The 24,478-nt window shown below is 42.9% G+C and overlaps 4 protein-coding genes across 4 annotated transcripts; 2 read left to right on the top strand and 2 right to left on the bottom strand.

Moving 5' to 3' along the window:
* Positions 1–429: 429 nt before the first annotated feature.
* On the top strand, positions 430–9,214 carry LOC128758009 (endosome/lysosome-associated apoptosis and autophagy regulator family member 2-like). The gene is made up of 22 exons (XM_053863739.1): positions 430–655; positions 2,505–2,625; positions 2,694–2,883; positions 2,963–3,110; positions 3,341–3,430; positions 3,493–3,598; positions 3,662–3,811; positions 4,006–4,094; positions 4,319–4,499; positions 4,750–4,878; positions 4,979–5,069; positions 5,179–5,281; positions 5,359–5,496; positions 5,671–5,943; positions 6,006–6,179; positions 6,299–6,485; positions 6,552–6,648; positions 6,718–6,819; positions 7,198–7,324; positions 7,441–7,619; positions 7,845–8,004; positions 8,546–9,214. The coding sequence occupies exons 1-22, from the start codon at positions 545–547 to the stop codon at positions 8,621–8,623; spliced, it is 3,024 nt and encodes a 1,007-aa protein (XP_053719714.1). The 5' UTR covers positions 430–544; the 3' UTR covers positions 8,624–9,214.
* Positions 9,215–9,466: 252 nt separating this feature from the next.
* LOC128757441 (tetraspanin-9) lies at positions 9,467–12,732 on the top strand. The gene is made up of 9 exons (XM_053862741.1): positions 9,467–9,622; positions 10,833–10,873; positions 11,059–11,138; positions 11,243–11,434; positions 11,508–11,582; positions 11,658–11,759; positions 11,836–11,961; positions 12,307–12,390; positions 12,454–12,732. The coding sequence occupies exons 3-9, from the start codon at positions 11,076–11,078 to the stop codon at positions 12,523–12,525; spliced, it is 714 nt and encodes a 237-aa protein (XP_053718716.1). The 5' UTR covers positions 9,467–9,622; positions 10,833–10,873; positions 11,059–11,075; the 3' UTR covers positions 12,526–12,732.
* Positions 12,733–14,281: 1,549 nt separating this feature from the next.
* amdhd1 (amidohydrolase domain containing 1) lies at positions 14,282–18,124 on the bottom strand. The gene is made up of 9 exons (XM_053863398.1): positions 17,934–18,124; positions 17,433–17,539; positions 17,295–17,359; positions 16,787–17,064; positions 16,495–16,720; positions 16,111–16,235; positions 15,942–16,035; positions 15,704–15,864; positions 14,282–14,523 (listed from the first exon to the last, which is right to left on the bottom strand). The coding sequence occupies exons 1-9, from the start codon at positions 18,116–18,118 to the stop codon at positions 14,418–14,420; spliced, it is 1,347 nt and encodes a 448-aa protein (XP_053719373.1). The 5' UTR covers positions 18,119–18,124; the 3' UTR covers positions 14,282–14,417.
* Positions 18,125–18,771: 647 nt separating this feature from the next.
* On the bottom strand, positions 18,772–20,260 carry snrpf (small nuclear ribonucleoprotein polypeptide F). The gene is made up of 4 exons (XM_053863283.1): positions 20,121–20,260; positions 19,626–19,751; positions 19,200–19,264; positions 18,772–19,061 (listed from the first exon to the last, which is right to left on the bottom strand). The coding sequence occupies exons 1-4, from the start codon at positions 20,121–20,123 to the stop codon at positions 18,995–18,997; spliced, it is 261 nt and encodes an 86-aa protein (XP_053719258.1). The 5' UTR covers positions 20,124–20,260; the 3' UTR covers positions 18,772–18,994.
* Between the last annotated feature and the right edge of the window lie 4,218 nt (positions 20,261–24,478).

Here is a 24,478-nt window from a genome sequence, read left to right as displayed (position 1 = left end):
TACCTCTAATCTTTAAATATCGTAAAGGCGATTTTATTCTGTTGTTCACTTTTTAGCCTAAATGTCTTTATTTTATTTTCCTCAGTTGTAATTCAATTCAATAAATATGTACGTCCCATTCAGAGCTTTGATATACAGGAATGAAAACATTCCTTTTCATCATTCAAAAAAAACATCTTGTAAACATTATTAGTTACTTGAAACACGCACAAATTGGTTTCTAAATGCACGTGTACAATATCAACAAGCAATATGACTTGATGAAAAAATGTTGGAAAATTAGATGCATACCACAGGGGTCCTGTGATGTACAGTATGGTAATTAAATAAACTGTAATGCTATTGAAATACATATTTTACTTTATTTACGATAACTGAAGTTTTTATTTTGAAAACCGGATGTTGATCCTCTCCTCTGCGGGAGGTGTCGTGGTTGGCGAGGATAAAAATCAGGCAGCCGCACGTATCAATGAAGGCGTTTGCACATCCACACTCGCCTAGCCTGGTTCCATTCTCCGGCTCCAGGCAGCGGTCATAGTCCGACATGAGGTTGCTGCAGCCGGCGTGGAGCTCCTGGATCCCCCGCTGTCTCCTGCTCGTCATCTGCGCTCATGTACCTGCGTCCACGGACGGGAACCTGCGGCCGTGCGTCGATGTGAGCCCGCATTGAATTAATATTGGTTTTAAAAGCAAATGGTCGTCTTCAAAATATCTTACGATGCCATTGCATATATTGGATCATTTTAATGTTAGATTAAATATTACAGTGTGACGGACCAAGAAACGCATGCGCACAAAGTGTCCGTCACCGATGTGTGAAGAGAACAAGCGATACTTTTTACGGCGCTTGATCGGATTAAGATGCGATCATGTCGACACACACTCGAGTACAAGATGAAGGAGTGTCTGCTGGCCTTCTTCCCTCCACCATCCTCTTTCTCACAGAGCTGACGGCTGAGGATTACTGCTGGGCAGCAGGCTGCATTGGCCTTCAGAAGAGCAGTGGATGCGTGCCACTTTATACTGTCATTGGTGATATTTGCCCTACATTTGTGGGAATACAATGTCTATTGCCTGGGTGCTGTTCAAGTCTCTCAGGCCTAAAGTGTCAGAACCAATAATTTTAGGCATGTTTTGAAGGAATGGAATTGTAGTAAGGGACAATTCCACTTCAAACAAGTTGGCGTATCATTGAAGTGAAAGTACTCAAATGGAACATTTGTTCCACTTAAAGTTGGAGGAAGAAACTTGCAGCTGGGCATAATGTCAACCCCGACCTGCTTGGGTGCAAGCTGCATCCTATTTGAGGAGAAAGACCACTCCTTTTACTCGTGAACACTACAATCCCGTTAGGACTTGACTGATGTTCAGAGAAGAGTTTCAACAGCTGCTTTGACAAACAGACTCAATATCACTGTTGACAACGCTGTGATTTGGATATGAATATTTCTTTTTGTCTTCTAATCTCTTCCATTTCATCCCTGCTCCCCCTTCTGTCACCATGACGACTGCTGTGAGTGACTTGTCTCTCTAGCAGTCTCACCTTTTCCCTGTGACGGTGACAGACGGCAGCTTGGTGTTTACACAGAGACACAAGGCGGTCGTCCTCTCTGTTGCTACGATACATGTTAATGAAGATGCCGCTGCCATTCACAATTCAGGGTTGGTGTTTCAGGAGGAGCCGCGTTTCATTTGTCACGCACACAAGCTCACCGACCGCACTCCTGAAAACAAACATCTTGTGGTCCATCCATCCATGAATCACAGTTAGCTTAAGTGTCGAGTCGGCAGCAACGATTAGCTCAGTGGCCTGACAACAGCTGAAAGGATGCAGACAAAAACAGTTTTGTGATGTGCCCTTATCCCTTTGTAATGACTTTCTTCTCTTAGCTGTCAACCAAGCACCTGTCTTGAGTGTGCTACACATACAATACACCCTCCACACAGTCGTCACTGATCTTTGTAGGAACTAGTTTTTTTTAAACAGAAGTTAAAAAATAATGTTTATGTTTTGAACTGCATCTGCACTAAAAGGTCTGAGTGCAACTTTTTGGCATTTTCATTTGAGCAAAATGATTATGGTAAAAGGAGCTGATGTCATTTTCTGTCTGTTGCTGTCAAGCAACAATTAAAAAAAGTACAATTTATTTCTGTAAATTATTGCATTTTACTGATCAATAATCAGAAGCAAGCATTTATGACCGACTCATCCAAATCTCAGCTGTTGCCATCCAGAAATTGATTGTGTAAATTGACCTTTCCTGCTGTTCTCTATAGTCCATTAGTTCTTGTGCACTGTTACCGTGGTGATCATGGTCGGTCACCGCTCCAACGCTGTCAGGCCCTCCCCCCACTACAGTTGAAATGTTCTTTATTGAACAGCCCATGTTTGCTTTTTATAAGTCACTGAGCATTAATAAGTCCTGACATAACAGAGGCTCTATGAATCAACGTCTCTTCATATGTTCGAAAGCATCATATTTTTTGCGTGTGTTTTTTTGCAGACGGATTACTACTACCAATATACAGAATGTGACAGTACTGGGTCAAGATGGAGAGTCTCCATACCAGTCAGTCCTGGTTCCTGTGGAGATCTTCCACCACCAAGCAGAGGAACCGACTGCTGTGAGTCAGCTTTAGCTGTACATTTAGATCATCAGCGTTTGTCTAATAAAATCCCTCTGCTGTTGCAGCGTTTTCCTGTCCAGCTGGCAAGTACTTAGAGATGTCCACGCAGCAGTGTACACCGTGTTCTGCCGGCTCATACTCGCTGGGCAGCGGCCTCCGTTTTGACCAATGGGATGCCATTCCTGCCAGCTTCACCACCATCGCCACTTACCTGGACCCGAGGCCGTCTGGAGATCGTGTTCAGGCCTGCAACAGGTTTGTTCGCACCAGGTCTGCAAAGATGAGTTGAGTTGAGTTTAGTGAACTATTCATTTGATTTTTTTTTGTGTCACAGCTCATCGTGGACGCCCCAGGGATTGTATCTGGAATCGAACCGCGATGAGTGCACAGTGTCACTGGTCTACGCCGTCCATCTGGAGAAACAGGGTTATGTCTCCTTCACCTACCAGTATCCAGACAACAACATCTTCTTCGAGTTCTTTGTAAGTTTTTCAATGTCAATAACATGGATGTCTTTTAAATTCAGAATAAAATCTCATTTCTTGAACTATAATCTAATATTATTTGTATTTAAGACCACCTTTTCTCAAGTACTTTTAAACTTTCACACAGTCAAACTCTATTTTGGTTGAGGAGAAATATTCAGATTATTTTTATGCAAAGCTGGAAGTGTTGGATTGTGAGTCCAAATGTCTATCTGTGGTGTGTCCAGGTTCAGAATGAGCAGTGCCAGGAGATGGCTCAGACTGATGAGCAGAGGTGGATTAAGGGCACCAATGATGGGGAATGGAACACTCACACGGTGAGTGTGTTCTCGTATACAGTGATTCTGGAGTGTGTCTCACGTGGTGCTGCGTGATGCAGGTCAATCTGAAGTCCGGGACGAACGTCATGTACTGGACCACCACTGGTATCCTGGTGGGTGGGAAGAAGGTCAAACCTGTGCTGCTGCGGAACATTCAAGTTGATGGTAAACAGCCACACGTTTGGTGCAGTTGCAATATTTAAACCAAGCGGGTCTCTCTCCTCAAAGGTGTAGCCTACACATCTGAGTGTTTTCCGTGCCGACCCGGGTGGTTCAGTCCCTCTCCCGGTGCTTCGTCCTGTCAGCCCTGTCCCACCGACACCTTCTCCACCAAAGGGGCCTCCTCCTGCACCGCTTGCCCTGAAAACCAGTACTCACGTACGCAAAAATACCCTTCTGCTTTCTGTCTGTAGTCAAAGCCTTAACTCAACCAGATGGACTGTATTCAGGTTTCTAATTTATGGACGGAGCGATTGATAGTCATTATATATGATATCATTATGATACTATAAGTGCTCATCGTCCACAGATGTGGTCCTCTGTATCTTTCACTCTTTGTCTTCTAATCTCAGAGGAGGGCTGGGCGGAGTGTAAGGTGAGACCGCCATGCTCGGAGAACGACTACTTCCAGATACATTCAGCCTGTGACAGCGACGGGAAGGTCAGTGAGATGAAAGTGGTCAAATGTCGCCATGTCGGCACTTTGACAGAGACATCTACACCAGTACATATCGGAGTGCTTCCTCGTCCTTGGCATGCCTGGTAATACAGAAAATAAGTATACCTTGGTAGAAACAATTATTGTGGGCGTAGACAGGAAGGAAATGAAATGGAAATTAAATTGTTTCTCAAAAGTTGTTTTTTTTCTCCTGGTGAACTTTATAGACCCAGGTTTTGTATCAGTGGATGGAGCCAAAGATCTGCCTTGAGAACGTCACCGGCGCGGTGCAGCTGCCTGCTTCAGGACAAAGGGAGGACTGCCCACCTTGTAACCCCGGATACTTCAACAGCAAGGACTCCTCCTGCACGCCATGTCCTCCTGGGTCACACTCAGACGGCACCTACGGTAAACATTCCCGCCCAGCCAATGACGGACATTAACAGATTTCATACCCCTTTTATGTCCCGATCCAATGTGATGAATCATCAAATTGAGTTAAACTAGTCACTATGGTCCGCAGTTCCCTTGTTTAGTTTCAATTTCATTCAAAGTGTTCCTTCGCTTTGAACAGTGTTTTTTTTTCTGCACGAACCCATCCATATAATTCATTAAATTCTGATGTGAGTCTGAACTGTGTGTGACCTGGTTTTCCCAGCTTGTACCCCATGTCCCGCTGGCACTGAACCAGTGTTGGGTTATGAGTACAAATGGTGGAACGTGCTGCCACCACACATGTCGACGTCCTGCTTCAACGTTGGAAACTCCAAGTGTGACAACATGAATGGCAAGAGTTATTACTAATGCATGTGGAAATCACATAACAGTAACGGCGATGAAGCCTCATGACACAAACTGATTTGAGTGTTTGTCCTACTGATTTTCAGGATGGGAAGTTGCCAGCGACCACATCCGAAGCGGAGCAGGCGCTTCTGATAACGACTATCTTGTCCTCAGCCTGCATGTTCCTGGTTTCAAGTGAGTGTGTGCTTTTTTACGCCGGAGACTTTCACGACAACTTGTGTCACCGAGCATCACATTCACTGGTGTGCATTGGAGGAGTCATGTATAAATCCTTCTCCCCCAGGGTCCCGGCCTCGCTGTCAGGAATGACTGGAAATGAGTTTGGCCAGATCACATTTGTGTTTGAAACCATCTGCTCTGCTGACTGCGAACTCTACTTCATGATGGTGTGTTTGTTTTGTGTGTGAACCAGTTGTTTTTGTTGAAATATGCAACAATTGAACTTGACACTTTCAAATACCAGGATCTGAACAGTAAAACTACGACAGTCGTGGAGGCCTGGGAAGGTTCCAAGGGGAGACAATCTTTCGTACACAGTCTGACGGGAAACTCATCGGTCACTTTCAAATGGGCTTTTCAGAGGACTAACCACGCACTGGACGTAAGTGACCCGACACCTTTGATTGTAAAAAGCTTCTAGTTGTAGCCCTGTGTACATTGAAAAACCTAAAATAATTGTAGATAGAAGTAACTTCACTAAAATATTATTGATCACAAATGCATAAATACATGACAGAAATCAAGCTTCATGTGCAACAACATCTGTTTGCTGCAGGTGCGTCAGTTCGTCAGCGATGTGGTGAAGCTGTACTCCATCAGTGTCACAAACGTCCTGGATGGCGTTGCCGCTTCCTGTCGCGCCTGTGCCCTTGTACCCCAGAATTCCCAACGGGCTGGCTCCTCTTGCGTCCCGTGTCCTGCTGGATTCTACATCGACCAGTCCACTAACCGCTGCCTGGAGTGTCCTCCCAACACTCACCTGGCAGGGCGACACACCTACGGCCAGGACGCTTGTGTACCCTGTGGACCTGGAAGCATTGGCAACAAGGTAGCGCCTCTCGCCATGAAGAGATATTTTGGATAATCTCCTAATAGAGCCAATTCTTCCAGGAACATTCCCGCTGCTACAGTGACTGCACATTCTCGTACGCTGAGAACAACCGGACGTTGTCCTTTGATCTCAGCGCTTTGAGTGATGTAGCCTCACTCACCATTGGACCCAGTTTCACCTCAAAAGGCACAAAATATCTTCATCTTTTCAACATCAGCCTGTGTGGCCATGAGGTGAGATGCAAAATTCAACATGGATTTAACAAGAATGCGTTAATTGAAGTCCTGGCATTGGCACGTCTGTCACCATAGCAACTGATTTAAATCACGTCAGGCTTTTGTTTGTTCCACAGGGAAAGAGAGTGGCGGTCTGCACTGATAACGTCACTGACATTTCCAATAAAGACAAGCAAAGTGATGCTGCTCATCTTCTCAACCACGTAGACAGCTTTATCTGCCAATCAACCATCATTCCTGCATATGGGCGGGGCTTCTCGTCCGTCTCTTCCCAATCCATCAGCGTTGCAGACGTTTTCCTCGGTACTGCTTCGTCTGCCATTATTATCCTCAAAGTTGACGCGCACTGAAGCTCTTTTCCCTCCACAGGAGCAACAGTCGACTCAATCCTAGACGGTATTGATGCAGAGCCGGGGTTATTCCCGAAAGACAGAAAGGATGTTGCTGACATCAACTTCTTCTATAGGTACAGACAAGAGGGCAACAGTGTTATTTATGTTTCCTTGAAAACCAATCCTGACTGGTTGTCTCTCAGGTCAACTCAGGCAACAGCATCCTGCGAACAGGGTCGCAGCACAGTCATCACAGTTCGCTGTAACGCTAAGAAGTCTGAGCGAGGAGAGATCTCTGTGCCCACGTAGGTTTGCAACCTGTCACACACCATACAATTTCTCCTGCTCTGGCAGCAATAACAATGATGACAACTCACAAGAGCGGTCCTCTCAACTAGCTGCTGCTTACGCAAGGCAGAATCATGTCCCAAACGTCCGCACTACTATGTGATATAAGAGGATGAGATTGTATTAGACTGACTTTATACATCAGTCACTGGTCTGACAGTTTGTCATTCAGATAAGAAAGTACATAAGTAACGCTCAGATCATCCAAAAACTGGACTTGTGTGTGCAAATCTAGAAATGTCCTTGTACATCATAAAGTGAGAGAGTTTGCCCATTTTAACCTTGTTCTTTATAATTCCCATTGTTTGGACCTAATTGTTGTTGAATGTGTGCAGCTCCTGTCCTGCAGGGACGTGTAACGGCTGCTTGTTCCACTTCCTGTGGGAAAGTTCCAGTGCCTGTCCACTCTGCACCGAAGACGACTACCACCAGATAGAGGGAGCGTGCAAAGGTGGACTGCAGGTATACCTTCATTTTTTCACCTTTAGGTGCCATTGTAATCACACATACGACGACGACGAAAAGTGATGAGTGGAACAAAACTTAGAATTATCTTTTACTGATGGCTGTTTTCCTAGGAGACACTTTATGTGTGGAATGAGCCAAAGATTTGCATCCGTGGCGTCCCCCTGCCTCATAGAAGCTCCGCCCACTGTGAGACCATCGCTCTGTGGCTGAAACTAGGCATCAGTGGTGGCACTTTAGTGGCTCTGTTTCTCGTGTCACTGACCTTCTATTTCTGGAAGAAAAACAGGAGGTAAGAGCTGGAAGAGTATTTTACCTCCAGGCTAAATATAATCACCAGGGTCATTCTAGGTCTTGGACAGTAAAAGTACGCTGACTTTAAATAAACAATTTGCCACAATCCTGTGTTTTAGCCTCTTAGTTTGTTGTAGTAATAATCAAAAAGCGACCATGAGCTGCATCTATCTTGTTTCGTGAACACACCTCTCTGACAATGACGCTCCTTTGGTTCCTTCAGGTTGGAGTACAAATATTCTCGCCTGATATCTGCGAATAAAGAGTGTGAGCTACCAGCTGCGGACAGCTGTGGTCTAGCAGAAGGAGAAGAAATGGACGACGACGTTGTCTACACCCAGAAGCCGTCACTGCTCGGGAAGCTGAGAGCCATCGCCAACAAGGTGCCACTTAAAAATAGAACACACTCCCCTGCCACACGTGGTCACGTCAGTACACTTTGTGATGTCCAGTTATACAATGAGAGAAAAATGTTACATGACAAAAACAAGACAAAACAAGTTTGTAGACTTTCCTGGTTTTGTGCGAAAGCCAACATCATTATTGTGATGTCCAGATGAAAACCAACCAAAAGCTTTGTTTAGCTTTTATGTGAGCACCAAGTCCATTTCTGATCTAGACCCTCCATATTGAGCAGTGAAGGGGAAATATATGAGGGTGGGCTGCAGCTAATATGTTGGCCATTTGTTGAGACTGGTGACTGAACTACTGCACTAGTTCTCAGTAGCTGCCACAGAGTAATAGATGGTGATCCTTAAGATGCTGTGAAGTTGTTAGTTGTTAGACAAACAGTTAGCAGAAGAACTCAAATCTTGACTTAAAGTTGTGAGGTTTTCATCAAAACAGAATGTGTCTTTTTGTGTACCTACAACTTTGGCCTGTAACATAACAACAAGCATTTGCCTACTGATCTATCTTTTTCAGCATGAAGACGGAGACAGCAGTGAGTCAGTACAGCTGAACAGCTCCCACTCCCAGTCTGATGAGTGGGTCCTGGGATAGATGGAGTGCCGAGCTAAGAAGATGAAGCTATGGGGCAAAAGCTTCTACGAACTGCCCCCATCCCTTCCTGAAGGGTTCACTCAGGCAGCCCCTGTTTTTTGTTTGGGATTTGCCAGTGGGAAGCAAGAGATGCTGGACAATGACTTTGCTCACCACTAGACAACACAGACAAGGCCTTCTCTTGAAACCCATGTAGGCAGGAAATGGGGACAATGCTTTTTAACGTCTTTTGTAAGTTTTCAATTTTTTTTTTCTTTTATGTTATGGATTTGTGCATTTTGGTCTGTGTCACACACTTTTATTAAAGTTGCATTTGTCTTTAAAATGAATCTAGCTGAACTTGGTCATTGGTTTTCAAGCATCTTCTGGTAGCAACCTTGTCATCCAATCACCTTTTTAAAGATCTTGTGCAAAAAATGCTGTTTAAATAGCCATTCATTTTTACAGTAACACCAATCCAGGGTGGAATCATCTTTATTTTTTTCATGAGATCCTTTTGTGGGCTGCTAGAACACTGTGATCTTAACTATCTTGATTTCACTACCATAACTGGAGGACATTCTGTTAATGGAGTGATGTATTCCATGATCATTTTCAGTTATATTGGTGACGTTCGTTTCATTATAATTTGAGTGTTTTCATAGAAACAAAACTGGGCACAGATTTTTTTTTTTGACTCGCTCTATTAAAAATCCAATGCTAGCGACATTTGGCCGTCTTTCTCTTCGTTCCGATTGTGACTAGTAAAAGTCGACAGTTTCCACGGAGCTGCTACCGCAGCGCTTCATCCCGACAGCCACGCCTCCACAGCGGCCTCATCCCTCTTAACGCTCCGCCCCGTCCAGTGGAAATCTCCTCCTCTTCGCCTCCTCCTGCCTGCGACTAAACTTCAAACACTTTAAAAAGTCCGACTTTCCATCTTCGTTTCAGCTGAATGCGGGCGTACTCAACCGAACGATCGGAGTTTATCGGGATGAGGAGCAGCCGCTGGTAGAGACGGTACGAAACTATCTCCATTTTCTGTCTCTCCGCAGTCTGTAAGCGAGCACACGGGTGCGTGGCCCGAGCGGCCGGGAACCGCTTTCAGGACGATTCTGTCCTTTTGTTCGCGTTATCAATGTATAATCAAGCGTTTTTAAAAGAAATACTGATCGAGTTGTTTTTGTTTTGTTGTCGTTTTACACGAGAAATCACGCACAATAGTTGCCTGGAGTTCAGACAAGTGACGTCACAGCCAGATTGATATGTGCACATTTAAATGCATTTTTATTTCGCCAACCAACCTCACTGTAAATAAGGCTTTACTAGTATATTAGTTTTATATTGGTGAATGGTGTCGAAAATGTAATGTCGCAAACACTAAGCCAACAAATTCCTATCCGTCCATGTTCCGCTACTTATCCGAGGCCAGGTATCAAATATAGAGGCTAATTCTTCAGTATGTTAAGGTGACGCCAGGTCCATCGGTGTCTGCTGGGTCCACCTTGGTGTTGCCTTGATACCATGACTCGTTGAAATAAATCCTTGATAATAGCTCTTGAATTGAGGGGAACACCGAAACTTTACTAGATTACATGAGAGAAGAGGCTGAAAGATCACAAGTAACTGACTGACAGCAAAACAAAACAGACTGGTAGTAACACACAATGTGGACCTCACAAACACAAGCAACACACAACCAGTGCTCCAGAGAAAAGGGAGAAATGAAATGGTTTTTCTCGTTCCGCCCTTTGAATCTCTGCATAATTCAAGAATCGACATTTATGAATTGTATGTAATGTCACAATAATGACACTGTGTTATAATGGTCATACTGATGTCGTATAATTTGTCATGCAAGGTGTGTTAGAGGAAATTTAAATGGACATTCATTCATTCTAACTAAAGCAACATGACACAATTTGTATCTCCCCCTTACCTTTGTTCAAAACAAGCAAATATTTATCGAGGTTAATTATTACACGTTTATAGATTGCGCTTGATTTGACCAAATAACTTGAAATCATCTTGTGACAATTACAACGTGACAGAACTTGTATCCTTCCCTTAAGAAGATAAAGTGTTGACTATCTCTTAACTTACCTGCTGTGAAAAAATAATACAACTAAAATAGTCTTTCATGGACGCCGCGTAACATAATCTAATGTGTCAGAAATACTTTATAAACTGTGTTTGACGCAGCAGCATATTTGTTGTTTTTGTGCCACAGACTGTCAACACAACTCCTCAATTCTCCATCTGGTTGAAGTGGTGAGTCCGTCAGCTTGTTGTTGTTGCGTGACTAAGTGTTTACTGTCAGTATGGCGTCATCCCAAGTTAATGTGTGAGAAGAAGAAGACGATTTAATCTCAAGAAGAAAGAAGTTTCCTGCTTTTAAAGTTGCACTTGGTGATTTATGGCATTTTAGTTCCACATGTTTTTATGTTTGTTTTCAGTGTGTGTCTCGGCAGCCATGGCTCGCGGTTGCATCTGCTGTGTTAAATACATGCTCTTCCTCTTCAACTTGCTTTTCTGGGTAATTACAACCACCCCGCGCACACACACACGTAACATGTTCTCCAGATGTTCCTATAAATGTTTAGTAATGGTCTAATTAAAGTTTGTGATTCCAATCTGCAGCTGGGTGGATGTGGGTTGTTGGGGGTGGGCGTGTGGCTGTCTGTGTCCCAGGGGAGCTTTGCCACTCTGTCGCCCTCCTTCCCCTCACTCTCGGCTGCCAACCTCATCATCACGCTTGGGACGGTCGTCATGGTGACAGGCTTCCTGGGTTGTCTTGGAGCCATCAAGGAGAACAAGTGTCTTCTGCTGAGCGTGAGCTATCTACCCATCATGCACCTTCTTTTAAACAGTCAGATTAACTCTTTTTGTTTGTTTTTTTTTTCAGTTTTTCATCGTCCTGTTGGTCATCCTCTTGGCTGAGTTAATCCTCCTCATTTTGTTCTTCGTCTACACAGACAAGGTAAAAAGACGAATGATGAAGTCACTGGCTAAATGATAGTAATCGTGACCCATCCAACCACACATTATTCACCAGGTGAGCGAAAATGCAAGGCGAGACTTGAAGGAAGGTCTGGTTCTGTACAACACGGACCAGAATGCAGGATTGACGGACGCCTGGGACACCATCCAGGGAGAGGTGTGCTACAGACAATTCCTTTCATCAAGTGCACGTAAATATCAAACTATTAAATGGCAATGTTCTCTGCAACTAGTGGCACTGTTGTGGCGTGATGAGCTACCACGACTGGTACTCGGCTCTCCAAGTGGTTCCAGATCGCTGCTGTCAGCACGTTTTCCATGACTGTGGACGCAACGCCTCCAATACATTCTGGACACGAGTGAGTTTTGACGTCTTGAATCATCTTACAACAAGCATAGGAAGTCCCTGGAGAAGTTAGGAGGCCAAGTGAAGCCAGATGGAGATGGAGTGGACTGAGAAATGTTAGTGATGGAGATAGCAGATCCAAAGAGACAACGTAGACAGTCACTGGGGTTAATGGCTGTGGTAAATGAGGACAAGTGTGACTAGAGAGGTCTGACTTGCTGTGGTGACACCTGATGGAACATGCTGCACCTCCAATAATTCCACGAGTAAGAAGATGGATGAAGTTGTTGACAGTTCTTGTGCACGAGTAAGGATGAATTTCCATCCTTCCTCCCAGCTAAAGGGTTTGTGTTTCCAGGGTTGCTATGAGAAAGTGGAGGAGTGGCTGGACGACAACAAACACCTGTTAGGAACCATCGCCATGTGTGTGCTGGTGATACAGGTGAGGCTCTGGTCACGAGTTAAACTCAAGCTCCACCTAATCAGAGCTGCCGGTGTGTTTCAGCTTCTGGGGATGGCTTTCTCCATGACTCTCTACCAGCAGATCCATCGAGCAGGGAAGAAGTTTCGTGCCTAAATAATATATATATGAATTGTACCAACCCCAAGCACATTGAGTTATTTTTTTAGGAGCCGCTTTTGTGTGCACCACTTGATGAAATGTTCTGATGCTAAAATTGTCTTTTTTTTCACACAATATTTGTATGCTGAATAGTAGTGACATTTGGTCTCATAGACTCAAAAGAATAAAGTATTTGGAAGTTGAAGGACTTTTTTTCCAAATCACTCCTGTTATGGTTGTGTTTGTATTTCAACGCTGAGCCTTTGAATCTGTGTATGTGTGTTTTGTGGGTGTTTTTTCAAACTTCTTAATAGAGAATTATTCCCAAACTCATAGCTCATCTAGAACCAAATTCTGGTTAGACTTATGATTAGGGAAAGTGTATTAGATAAATTACTTATTCAAATGTGTATTAGCAACATGTCAGACTGAAATTATTCATAAAAAAGTATGGATCTGCATCTTGTTAAGTCGGACTATATTCTTCCCTGGAATGGTCACTAAATTACTGATCATTAACTAGCTGTTAATAAGATAGTAATAAGCTTAATATATAAATATTTAATATATGTTCTCTAAAGTATGGCCCACATCTATATTTAATGCTACAGATCTCAATGCTAGTGTTTAGACTATATGACCAAAAGTATTTGCTCTCCCATGATCCATATGATCCGAATCAGGAGTCCTATTCACCTGTCCTGGCCACAGGTGCACTGTAACTGACTGTTCTGACAAACATTTGTGAAAGAATGAGCTGCTCTCAAGAGCTCAGTGAATTCCAGAGTGGAACTGTCATAGGACACCGCCTGTGCAACAAATCCAGTGCTGAAATTCCCTCCCTCCTAAATATTCGACGGTCAACATTATTATAAGAACATGGAGGAGTTTGGGTACAACAGCAACTCGGCCACCAAGTGGTCGGCCATGTATACTGAGAGAGAGGGGTCAGCAGATGCTGAGGCACATAGTGCAAAGACGTCGTCCACTTTCTGCACAGTCAGTTGCTACGGAGCTCCAAACTTCATGTGGCCTTCAGATGGGAGAGCAGCTGCATCCAAGCCATACATCACCACGTGCCATGCAAAGCGCCGGGTGCAGTGGTGTGAAGCAGCTGCCACTGGACTATAGAGATGAATCACGATTTTCCATCTGGCAATCTGATGGACCAGTCTGGGTTTGGAGGTTGCCCAGAAATTTGGTGGAGGAGGAATGATGGTGTGGGGTGGGCCCCTGAGTTTCAGTGAAAGGAACTTTGAATGCTTCAGCATGTTGGACAATTCCATGTTCCCAACCTGGTGGGAACAGTTTGGAGCAGCCCCTTCCTTTTCCAACATGACTGTGCGGCAGTGCACAAAGCACGGTCCATAAAGACACGGATGACAGAGTCTGGTGTGGATGAACTTGACTGGCCTGCGCAATAGAACACCTTTGGGATGAATTAGAGCGGAGACTGAGAGCCAGGCCTTCACCACCAACATCAGTGTGTGAGTCAAGTCAGGTGAGTAAGTACGTACTGGTAACATAGTGTAGTTTAGAAGTAATAAAATACTGTTTTTTCAAGTGTAAAAAACGTAACATCATTCTGTATTTCAATTCAGAATTTTGTTGGTGAACAGGAGATGAGCAATGACTAACATTATGTGTTGGTGGTCTTTATAGCTGAGGTTATTTTGGTTGTCACACGGTGTCACTTATCTTGTATTTTCTCTTCTCTGAGTGTTTCTTCAGTGCATTGATCTGTTGTCTGATCTGTTAGATGATAGCCACAACAAACACCATTTTATTCTGACTCTGTATTCATCAGCACTTTCAGGTGAGTGATCCACTCTTTAAATAGTGGCATGTCAATACTGAGAGAAACACCTGTGACAAAGTAGTTTTCAGGCAGCACAAAATCCTGTTTCTTATAATGATAGCACAGTGTCATTTTGGTGAACAATATTCCCTTTGATGATCACGTAGCGGATGAGCTCCTGATGTCCTCCCAACTGGTAGATCAGGTGCTCCCATCTGGACAGACATTGAAATGTTGGAAATCAATGTCAATTGTGAGGACAGCAGTGGTGAACTCTGTTGTTGTCAATATGTCCTATGATGACCCACGCCTCTCGCCAGAAGTAGCTTAAGACAGGCTCCAGCATCTTGCAGCACTGTGAAGCCATTGTAAAGTCATACACACTATTTGAGAACAAATATATCTTATATATCACAACATTTAGAATAGTCTTCAAGGATGGCTGCCTATCTGTCTCAACTTATTTTGAAGGGACACTTCCTCTAAAATAAATAAAGAATAAACAAGTAAGAAAAGAAAAAAAATCTGCCTCCACTGAAAACAGTGTGTTTAATAATTTGTATATTGGGGAGGGTTTTAGGATTCGAGTTTTAAAAGGCTCTCCCTTTCTTTTTTTTATTGAAGCTGTTTTTAGAAGTAAACAAATAAGATAGCAATCAGCCTTGTTTTAAAGGTAACTATACAATTACAACTGCAACAAAAATGCTTACAGGGTAATTGTGTCAAAGAAAAAAAATCACGTTTCCTTGTGGGGTTGCCAAAAAAGTGAAACTTTTTTTCGTAATGCTTTTACTTTGTTGTGGAACTTCCTGCTAAAATAAATGAGAAAATACGCAAGCATTCCATTGACACAATGTGTTTCTCGTGGATTAGCGGCTGTGTGATAGTATATGGTTTGAATGTATTTTTATTTTCAAAGTTTTGACACTGAATTAACTAGATTCGTGTGCTGATCGTGGATTGCACACAAAAGTATGCTAACTATTGAAGAAAAAAAAAACCTTAAGCACTCTAACAGCTGAATTATTGTTTGATTAAACCCATGTTTATTCGTGCCGTATTGGAATTCAGATGTAGCATGTTTATATAATTTGATATCGAAATGAAATCGCGAAGTTGGTGATTCATTTCATAAATCTCTCTGATAAATTTCAACATAACTACAGACATAATAACTACATGAGATCAGTGAAGAACGTGACTGTTTCATTGTTTTTGTTGTGTAGACAACACATTACATGATTGTCATGTTTGTCTTTTTGTTAAAACTTTTGCATTTTTATGTAATTTTGTAAGTGTTTCAGTGTTCATTTTAGATCTACACATTTTCTACATTAAGAATATATGTTGCCAATCGCAGAACAATACTGTGTCCTCTTTGCTTGTGTTGTTTACCGTGTGGCGTTAATGACCAGCAGGTCGCCGTGTTTGTCGACCTCCAGGGAACCATGGGTGTGGGAGCGTCCGAGGGCGTAGGCAGCGTTGATGGTGGCTGCAGCCAGAGCCTCAGACATGGACATTTTCATGTTGACACAGGCCAGGTGCATGACAATTGGCTGAGTAGGAACATGGAGGAGGAGGTGAAACTTAGAAAAGGAGGTGCGTCTCACTAGTTTAGGCTCGGTTTATTCACCATGGAACAGCAATACGCATTTGGGTTGAAGTCACTGCCGAGGGCCACGATGACTCCAGCCTCTAACATGTCTCTGGCTCGAGGCTGCGGGAGCCTGTACACACACACACACACATCAAACGTTTTGTACACTGTACTGAAGAGTATTAAGCACATAGGGAGAACATACCGCAGAATGTAAGCAGTTGTTGGCAGAAGAACCGCTGCAGTTTTAGATTTTGCCATCGCAGTAATTCCTTCATCTGTGACTTCCTCCAAGTGACTGATGGCTAAAGCTCCAAGCTCAGCTCCCAACTGCACAAACAACAGAACATCACATGAAAATACCAGAAGTGGCAGTGTGACAAAGCATGGGTGAAGTCCAGGGTCAGCATAACTGTCCCTTTATGGCTGTCAAGAGATTATTTTCTAATCTTGTTTACATATGATTTTACATATTTTGATCATGATCTAATTCATACTTGCACTAGCCACGAGACAGCAGACAAACAGTGCTGTTGTGTTTGAGTGTACATTTATGTGGGCCTGAAATGTTGGATGGAGGAATGTTGACCTGAGCAGAGTTCATGGGGTGCAGCTCGTCTCCGTGGAAGTTGATGTGGAGGCCCATATCTTTCCCAGATTGCAGAATCTGGCGGGTGGAGCTGATGTCGAAAACCCCATGCTCACAGAAGACGTCAATGTTATCCACACACAGAGTTCCAGCTGTGATCTTCTCCCGAAGCTTTGGCAGCTGGACCTGCAGGATGTCCGCCGTGGCCTCGGCAACAGTCTTCCCTCTGAGTCAGACGGAAAGATGAGAGCCAGACCACCACCAGGCGCTTCACCGACCTGAAGGGACATACTTGGGCACGGCGTGTGCACCACAGTAGGTGGAGGAGATGTTGATGGGTAAGAGTTCCCTGGCCTTGTCGATCACCTCCAGCATCTTCAGCTCCGTCTCCAGCTCCAGACCGTAGCCGCTCTTACACTCCACCAGGGTGCTTCCAGCCCGCAGCATTCGAGCTAACCTGCTGCTCAGAGAGGACATCAGCTGGGACACCGCTGCAGCTCGAGTGTGTTCCACCGTGAAGTGGATCCCTCCACCAGCCTGGTGCACTTCCATGTAAGTGGCACCTGCCAACTGCAACGAAAGCAGCAGGGAAATGTCTTTCTGAAGTAGCAATTCTTGTACATGTAAACCACCGCCAAATGAATGAGCAGATTAGATTATCGGATTAAGGTAACTGTTTCTGACAGACTGATGTATGCAAGACATGCTTTTTACTCGATATTAAGTTACAGGATGGGCATTAATTGTATCCTTATGAGAAGCCAACTTCATCCTAAAAGCAGTATTCATTGAAGACATACCTTCATTGCAAACTCGTGCACTCTGTCACCAGCCCAAACCGGATGAGTGTGTGCATCAACTAAACCTGGAGCAAACATACATATCTTTAATACATTCAGTAAAGGCGGTGATGTTTGTCGTCAAACTGTTGTTCTTACCTGGCAGGACACACATCCCTGTAGCGTCAATCACTTGGTCGAAAGACGCGTCTGGATACTGACCGGAAATAGCGTCTGAGGGTCCCACCGCTCTTATCAACCCGTTTCTGTGTATGGCGTTTAAAACGTTAAGACGTTTGGAATCAGTTAAGAAAACACTTACTGCTTAGTAATGATTAGTAAACCTAAAAAAGTAACTGGGTGTATGAAGGTATTATAACGCAAGGAGGCGCTAAATACCCAGAAAATGTTGTGGATTTGGTTCAAGCTGCAGATGACGCAGGAGTGCCTCGAAAAGTACCGAAGAATATTCATGCTAAAGTTTTGAATTATGGTTGTAGATCCCGTCTCTGGTTGCTCGTCATCGACTTAAGTGTCGTTTCATGTGAATGCTGCTTTTCAAACAAAACGCTGCATGAATCTTTCCTTCAATTATTTCCTAAACTTCCGACATAATGTCAAAATCTTTGTCTCACATGAATCTCAAGAAGAGTCACCTACCTGTCAATCACGACGCTGCCATTTTCAATGACGCACAGATTCTGCATCCCACTTTTAGTCAGGTATTTCTCTGCATTATTGCAGACCAGAACCACCTGTTTTGCATTTTTGACGAGAAGCTTGTAAGAGCTGGACATTCTTGATGACCAGGAGTTGCACTTGTTCCAAAACTCTCCTGTGATCATCGGCACCAAATGGTGCAAATATTTGTCCAAGCGAGTTGAAAGTGCAGTAGGGGGCGAGTCCACTTGGTTAATATTCATGAGGGAGGACGTTCGCTTACAAGGAACCCTGTCAAATAGTTAACCAGAATTGAACTCATGTTTGTCTGCTGGAAGTAAGAAAAAAAAAATCTGTTAAAAATAGTTAATAGATACTGTAGTATTGAAGAATGACTTAATTTTCAAGTTGAAAAAGGGTTGAATATTGATGTGATTCTTAGAAAATAAAATAGAAATGTACTTTTGGAGCTCAAGCCAACAGGAAAATTACAACCAACGTATGCACTGTATTTAAACGTAAGCACTCTTATGAGAAAATAAAAATATTGTGTTTGTTGTATAAGTGATGTATTCTGATCAAAGTCTTTGCTAATGCTATGCCACTGCTACCATAATGTTTCACAAAAGCTAGCCAAATGAGTTTTTTTCTGAACGTTTTAAACAAATGGAATTGAGGGTAGAGGGTCTAGACTGAAACGACCTCGCCATGCCAAATATCTTGTTGTGACACACATTTCCAAATACAGTGGTGACATCATACATTTGGGGGAAGTTATTGAGTAAACTGAAATGCAAGATTTACAGTTTGGTAATATTTCAAGGAGATTATTTCACAATTCAAAACACCATTTCTTTTTATTTCATTTTTATAAGTAAACAGAATTGAAAGCAGATTTTTAAGAAACACTACAATACGTTTGCGTCTGTATTACAAAGTCAAATAATTGGTCTCGTAATGTAGAAAAAAAACAATGATACAGCTTGATAAGAATCTAAACTCAGATATCCGAGTTTCACATGGTGAAAACACAAAAAAAAGTACACAAACAGCGTTCATCTTCACTCCCTCATTTCTCCGTCTTCCTCTTCTTCTTCTACCCCTCTGATGTACAAAACGTTATTACACCTGCAGGAAAGGAACAGGTCAATAAGTATTTACTACATTAGCAGTGGAAAAATGTCTCTTGCAATTCTAACGTCACCCCCTGACAACATGAACCCTCAGCCCCACATTAACTTTAATGTGTTTCACATGTCGGCATACCTGATTAGCAGCTCACCAAGGTGACCTGACAATGCACCATCCACATACTCCTCTGTGTTTGCCAACTGCAAATAACAAATAAGCCAATTTAGATACACACAATTGAAATACTAATATATTAAATCAGCAGTGTCGAATGTGGTTAATACTATCAACTGTTCACAGAAAAGAAAATAAGATTTACAGTTTTTAAAAGTATATAGGCCCAACATACTAGAAACACTAACAGTTTTAATTCAAATAAAAATGGCTTGTTAGACACATAAAGTCATAGTGAGCCCATGGACAATAAAATGAAAAATGTATAAGAAAATGTTTCTTTCATAGTTGAATCCAATGATACACAGGTATGATTACACAATTCACCTTGTGACTGTTTGTTGATGCCACTCACAACAAACGTAAGCGGACATCCTTATGTTATACCTGCATATTCATGTATCCGTCCACAGACACCAGGTAACCCTTGTACTCCATACCCCACTTCAGCTTCACCATCACTGGTTTGCCTGTCAGGCCGTTCAGGAAAGGCTTTGGATTCAGTGGTAAACTCTGAAAATAAACGGGAAAACGGATTAAAACACCACAACTACATTATGATATTTCCATAAAACGTAGCAAATGCATAACAGATGAGAAAGGCTTGTTGTTTTGTGTAACGTCCGTGTGTGCACTGCTGTTTCATTATTCAAATTACATCAAGAGCTGGGCGTAAAAAGCGCCACAGAATCTTTCTGTCGATGCCTGATGATAACCAAGGAGCTGATGCAGTAATGAATCGCCTCTAATATAATCCAAACAGTGGATGTTCGTTAGTCAAAGTAATGAATGGGGAGCTAAATGCTAACAACGTGCTATTACCTCGCCATTAAAGTAAACCAAAGACTTCCACGATCTGAGTGTATCGCAGTTCATACTTACCATTCTGTGGTTGTAGAAACACAAGAGAGTTATTCAAGTTTCTTTGATATTTCGCTGTTCGTCCGTGTTGCGTTTGTTCTGCGTCTGCAACACGCTTTACCGCCGAGCGGAAATACGTCACGGACCATTTATTGTCATCCATATCCGCTGCCACCTACTGGTCGGAGGTGGCAGGTCTCCTGAAACACTTATCTGTTGTGTTATGAAATATTTCCAATATACACTACATACATTTACTTCTTTATGGTATTGTCCGCTCTTAGAATGGAATCACAATATTGAGTATGTGATACAGTTCCATTCATTATTGCTACTTTTCTCTCGATATCCAACCGATGCACTTATCATATGTGTTGAGTTTTCATGGTCAAACAAAGTAAAGTCGACAACTTAAGCTAGAATTGATCATTTAGATACACTTTCATCTGCTTCTGCACTCTGCTGTATCTAAAAATAGCAAGTTAAAATGATTGATGATATTGATATTAAGTTATGGACATGATTAATGATATGATTGTTGTAGTAGTTCTATCACAAAATATACATTTGATTTTCACATATCAACACAGATACCATCCAGATTCCAATCTCCCCAGCACATGTGTGTTCACCACTCCCGATTTACTGGGAAACACACAAAAGATGTCCTGCCTGTTAACCTACACGCGGTACTTAACCGACGCTATTGTTGCTGAAATAAAAACCTCACTGAAATGTAAGCCATTGCTGTGACACACCTTAGAACCACAGCCAGCTCTTTTCTGTCTTTTTCCTGTTCAGTTTTTGAATATAATTGTGATAGAATCCACTTTAACTTGGTATAAAACATTTGCATTAAGTTTTCTCTTTTAAATATGACTGGAATTGTTTTATTCCATGTTTCAAATCCTTGTGTTTGTACATTTCCCTTTCTTCTTTAAGTGATTATGACATAATGTAAAGCTGTTCATCATATAATTTATTGACCCATTACCGCCACCCAATTTAACAAAAAGGTCACAGCAGAGGGAGTCATTAAAAAAAAAAAAAAAAACGGTCTTTGATTTGGGTCTTTGACCTGAATGTTCTTTGACTATGAAGAAGAACAAAAGGCTCCAACAAGCGGTTATACAACTGTAGGTGTCAATAATTCACCGCCCCAAACACACACAGGCACGCACCAGCGTTATCTGCTACACCAGAACACACCTCATCATGCCACGAGTGACATGCTCACTGACTGACAGATTGGTTAATTACATAGAGGACAGCAGCTTAGGGGAGAAGAAATATAGGCTAAATGATGTAAGGACAAGAGGAATTCCAAGCATGCCAAGTGTCATTTCGAAAGAATCTTCGCTCAGAACCCAGCCCTCAATGCCAGGAAGCTAGAGTTTTTATTCTGAAACATCAGGTTTGGACTTGTTTCAGTTACAGTCGAACGCTTCAGAAAAATGAGGGAGAACGTCAGAGGGGGAGGGGGAGCTGCCCAGACAGGGAGCCAGCATGTCCTGAATCTGACATTCACCTGGTCAACACATCTGCGTCCGTGAACGTCCAGTCGTGTTATGGACAGAGATTCCTCTTGATTGATTGTCAGGTTTGTTTGGGTTTTATTTTTTACAATATTATCAGATGTGTTTCTGTAAGCCACTGTATCCAGATATTCCTTTTCATTTTTCCCTGACCAAAGGGTCAGTGGTGTTATTATTTATAATGGTCAAACAGCAGTTCATGAAAGACAAATTGTTATTAGAAATAGTGGACTACAAATTGTGGAAGGTCAACATAATTGAAAAATATAATAAATAAACAGAACAAAGACAGGGGATATCAGATTAAGTGTATTTAGATTACAGTGAATTGATATGATACACTAAAAAACAGTGTTTTACATAGCAAGAGGAACTCAAAACGTCCACAAACGGACAAAAACGTCTACTCAGCTTCAAAGACACTTATTCTTGCGGCCTCCTGAAGTCAGAGTAGAACTATAAAATTGATCATTTACCGACTTTTACATTTATTTTATTGCAATTTATTACTGATCTGACTTGACATTTTTGAAATTCTTAGTTTATGGTGTGATTTTTGTCTTTTTCATTTGACTTTGCTGTATATTTTGTTAAGTTTTCCCATCAAATTAAAGCTCTGTCCCTTCTTTTGTTTTGGGCTCTTCACAACCAGTGAGTAGTCATGTCCCCCCCCAGCTGCCCACCCCATGTTCCAACTTCATGTTGACAAAATGAATACAGGCACAGGGCAGGACATGGCCCCTGGGCCTCACTTTGCCCAGGTCTATTATCGACTGTAGAGTGCCTGTGCCCCAGGCCCTCATCACTGATACAGGAATAAGTGGTGTGTGAAGTGGATGTGAATGAAACTACATGAGCGAACAATACATTTCTAAGCCATTCTAACCCAAGTCAAACACTTGTAGAGAAGGTATCACTCATCGACATGCAATAATGACTTGTGAATGGCTGAACGAACCTATTATTATGAAGCTGAAAAATTGATCTGGAAACCTCACCAAAGCAAACACATCACCGTGGTTGTGACTGGTTGGCTCTGGGCTTTACTGCTCTCCTGGCTTACAGATGAACAATAGCAATAATAACTTTGAAGGTCTTCCAACTTTCCCTCCGATTCTTTAATGTCAGCCCATAACAGGCATGAACGAGCTCATCAAAAGAGTTGGACCGGGTTACATCAGCAGCCGTGCCTGCAGGAACACTTGGAGATCCATCAGTCAACAGAAAAAAAAAGCAATGGAGTCAGATGTGGACGAGGCAGTGAGCAGGTGTGACAGCTACATTTGCCTCTGATTGTTGGACGCTGGACAAATGCACTGCAATCAGGTCATTGTCCAGTTCTCAGTCGGCAGCCAAGCCTGAGCCGTGCAGGGTTCACTAGATTCTGACCCGAGCCCGCAGGTGGGGAGCGGAAAGAAAAGGCTTCAATGTCAAGGAGAGGGGAAAAAAAATGATTCCCAAGTGCAGGGAAATGCATTTGTGGAAATATCAGCTCTCCATCAATCAGAACGTAATGATGATTCCAGAAGTTGGCTCAAGAGTCCAGGTAAAATAAGTCAGAACCATAGCCGAGCTTCCTGGAAGTCTCATGCCACAGTGATTTAAGGAGTTGACGTGCCTGTGGTTCCTCTCGCTGCTCTTCTAGGCCCCCATTGTCTGACACAGATGCTCATGGAGCAGAAGGCTTGCCATTTATTCGCTGCCTCGATGTGGACGGCAACAACGTCGTCAACAAAGGGCTTCAGCTCAGTGACCAATCGTCGCCATCGAAAAATGTGTCAGCCAATTGGACAGAAATGTGGACATGAGTTCTGACTCGGCACTTATTGATTGTCGCTGGGACTGTGACTTGGTGTGAAGACTACATCTCTCTGCCGCTCAAGTTTGTGCAGATTTCACAAATTTCATGTGCACTCAAAAGCACAAGTGATTCATGCATGACGGGCCCTTAAGTTCCGATAGTCCGGCCCTACTGTTTCTTTATTTTACGTACAGTGGTACCTCAGTTCTCGACCACAATCCGTTCCAGACGGCCGTTCGAGAAGCGATTTGTTCAAAATCTGTATCGATTTTTCCCATTACAATGAATGGAAAAAGAAATAATGCGTTCCAAGCCTTAAAATAGGCTTTTGTGGGAGTGAATGTAGAGTGTCTGCTGCAGGTGCGCTGTTCCTCTATGTGTGTGGCCGCTGCATGTGGGAGGGGTTGCCGAGTGAGTGACGTCTCTCCAGAAGTGAAGAGGTGCCCGGTGCGTGTCCAGCTCTGAATGTGCGCTTCTGTGCAGTTTGGCTGTGACAAAGTCATAAACCAAGTAACGCTCTGTCCCAGACTCGCCTCATCCCTGTCCCAGCTCCAGCCCACAACAGGACATCAAACCCTGGAGTGTGCGCTCCAGCCTCGGAGGTGTGGAGAGCGAGCACCTCCCCTGTGACACAGGGGAGAAAAAACAGTCAGTAAATGTAGCTAACGGGACACGTCTGCATACAGAGGCTGCGTTATACACAATAACAAATCGCGTCGTGGGTCAGCTGATCGGTCCGCGCACGTTATGTTTTTTTCAGCTTTTTTTCGGGAGCGTTTGAGTTCTGGATTTTCGTTTGAAATCCGAAGCAAAAAAAAATCTTGAATTTTTTGTTTGAACTCCGGGACGTTCGAAAACCAAGGTACCACAGTATTCAGTATTTGAGTTGACTTTAAGACAGTCACTACACATACATATTTTTAATTAAAACGTGGACTTCTGTGGCCTGCTATTTTTCCTTTTATTTTGTATGTGGCACATGGTTAAAAAATACTCCACCTAGCTTTATTTAGCGATAAAAAGTCAGTAACTCTTTGGTATAT

Source organism: Synchiropus splendidus, chromosome 4 (genome assembly GCF_027744825.2).
Source record: "Synchiropus splendidus isolate RoL2022-P1 chromosome 4, RoL_Sspl_1.0, whole genome shotgun sequence".
NCBI classification, from domain to species: Eukaryota; Metazoa; Chordata; class Actinopteri; order Syngnathiformes; family Callionymidae; genus Synchiropus; species Synchiropus splendidus.
The sequence above is the reverse complement of the archived record's forward strand: the minus strand, read 5'-3'. Positions and strand labels throughout refer to the sequence as shown.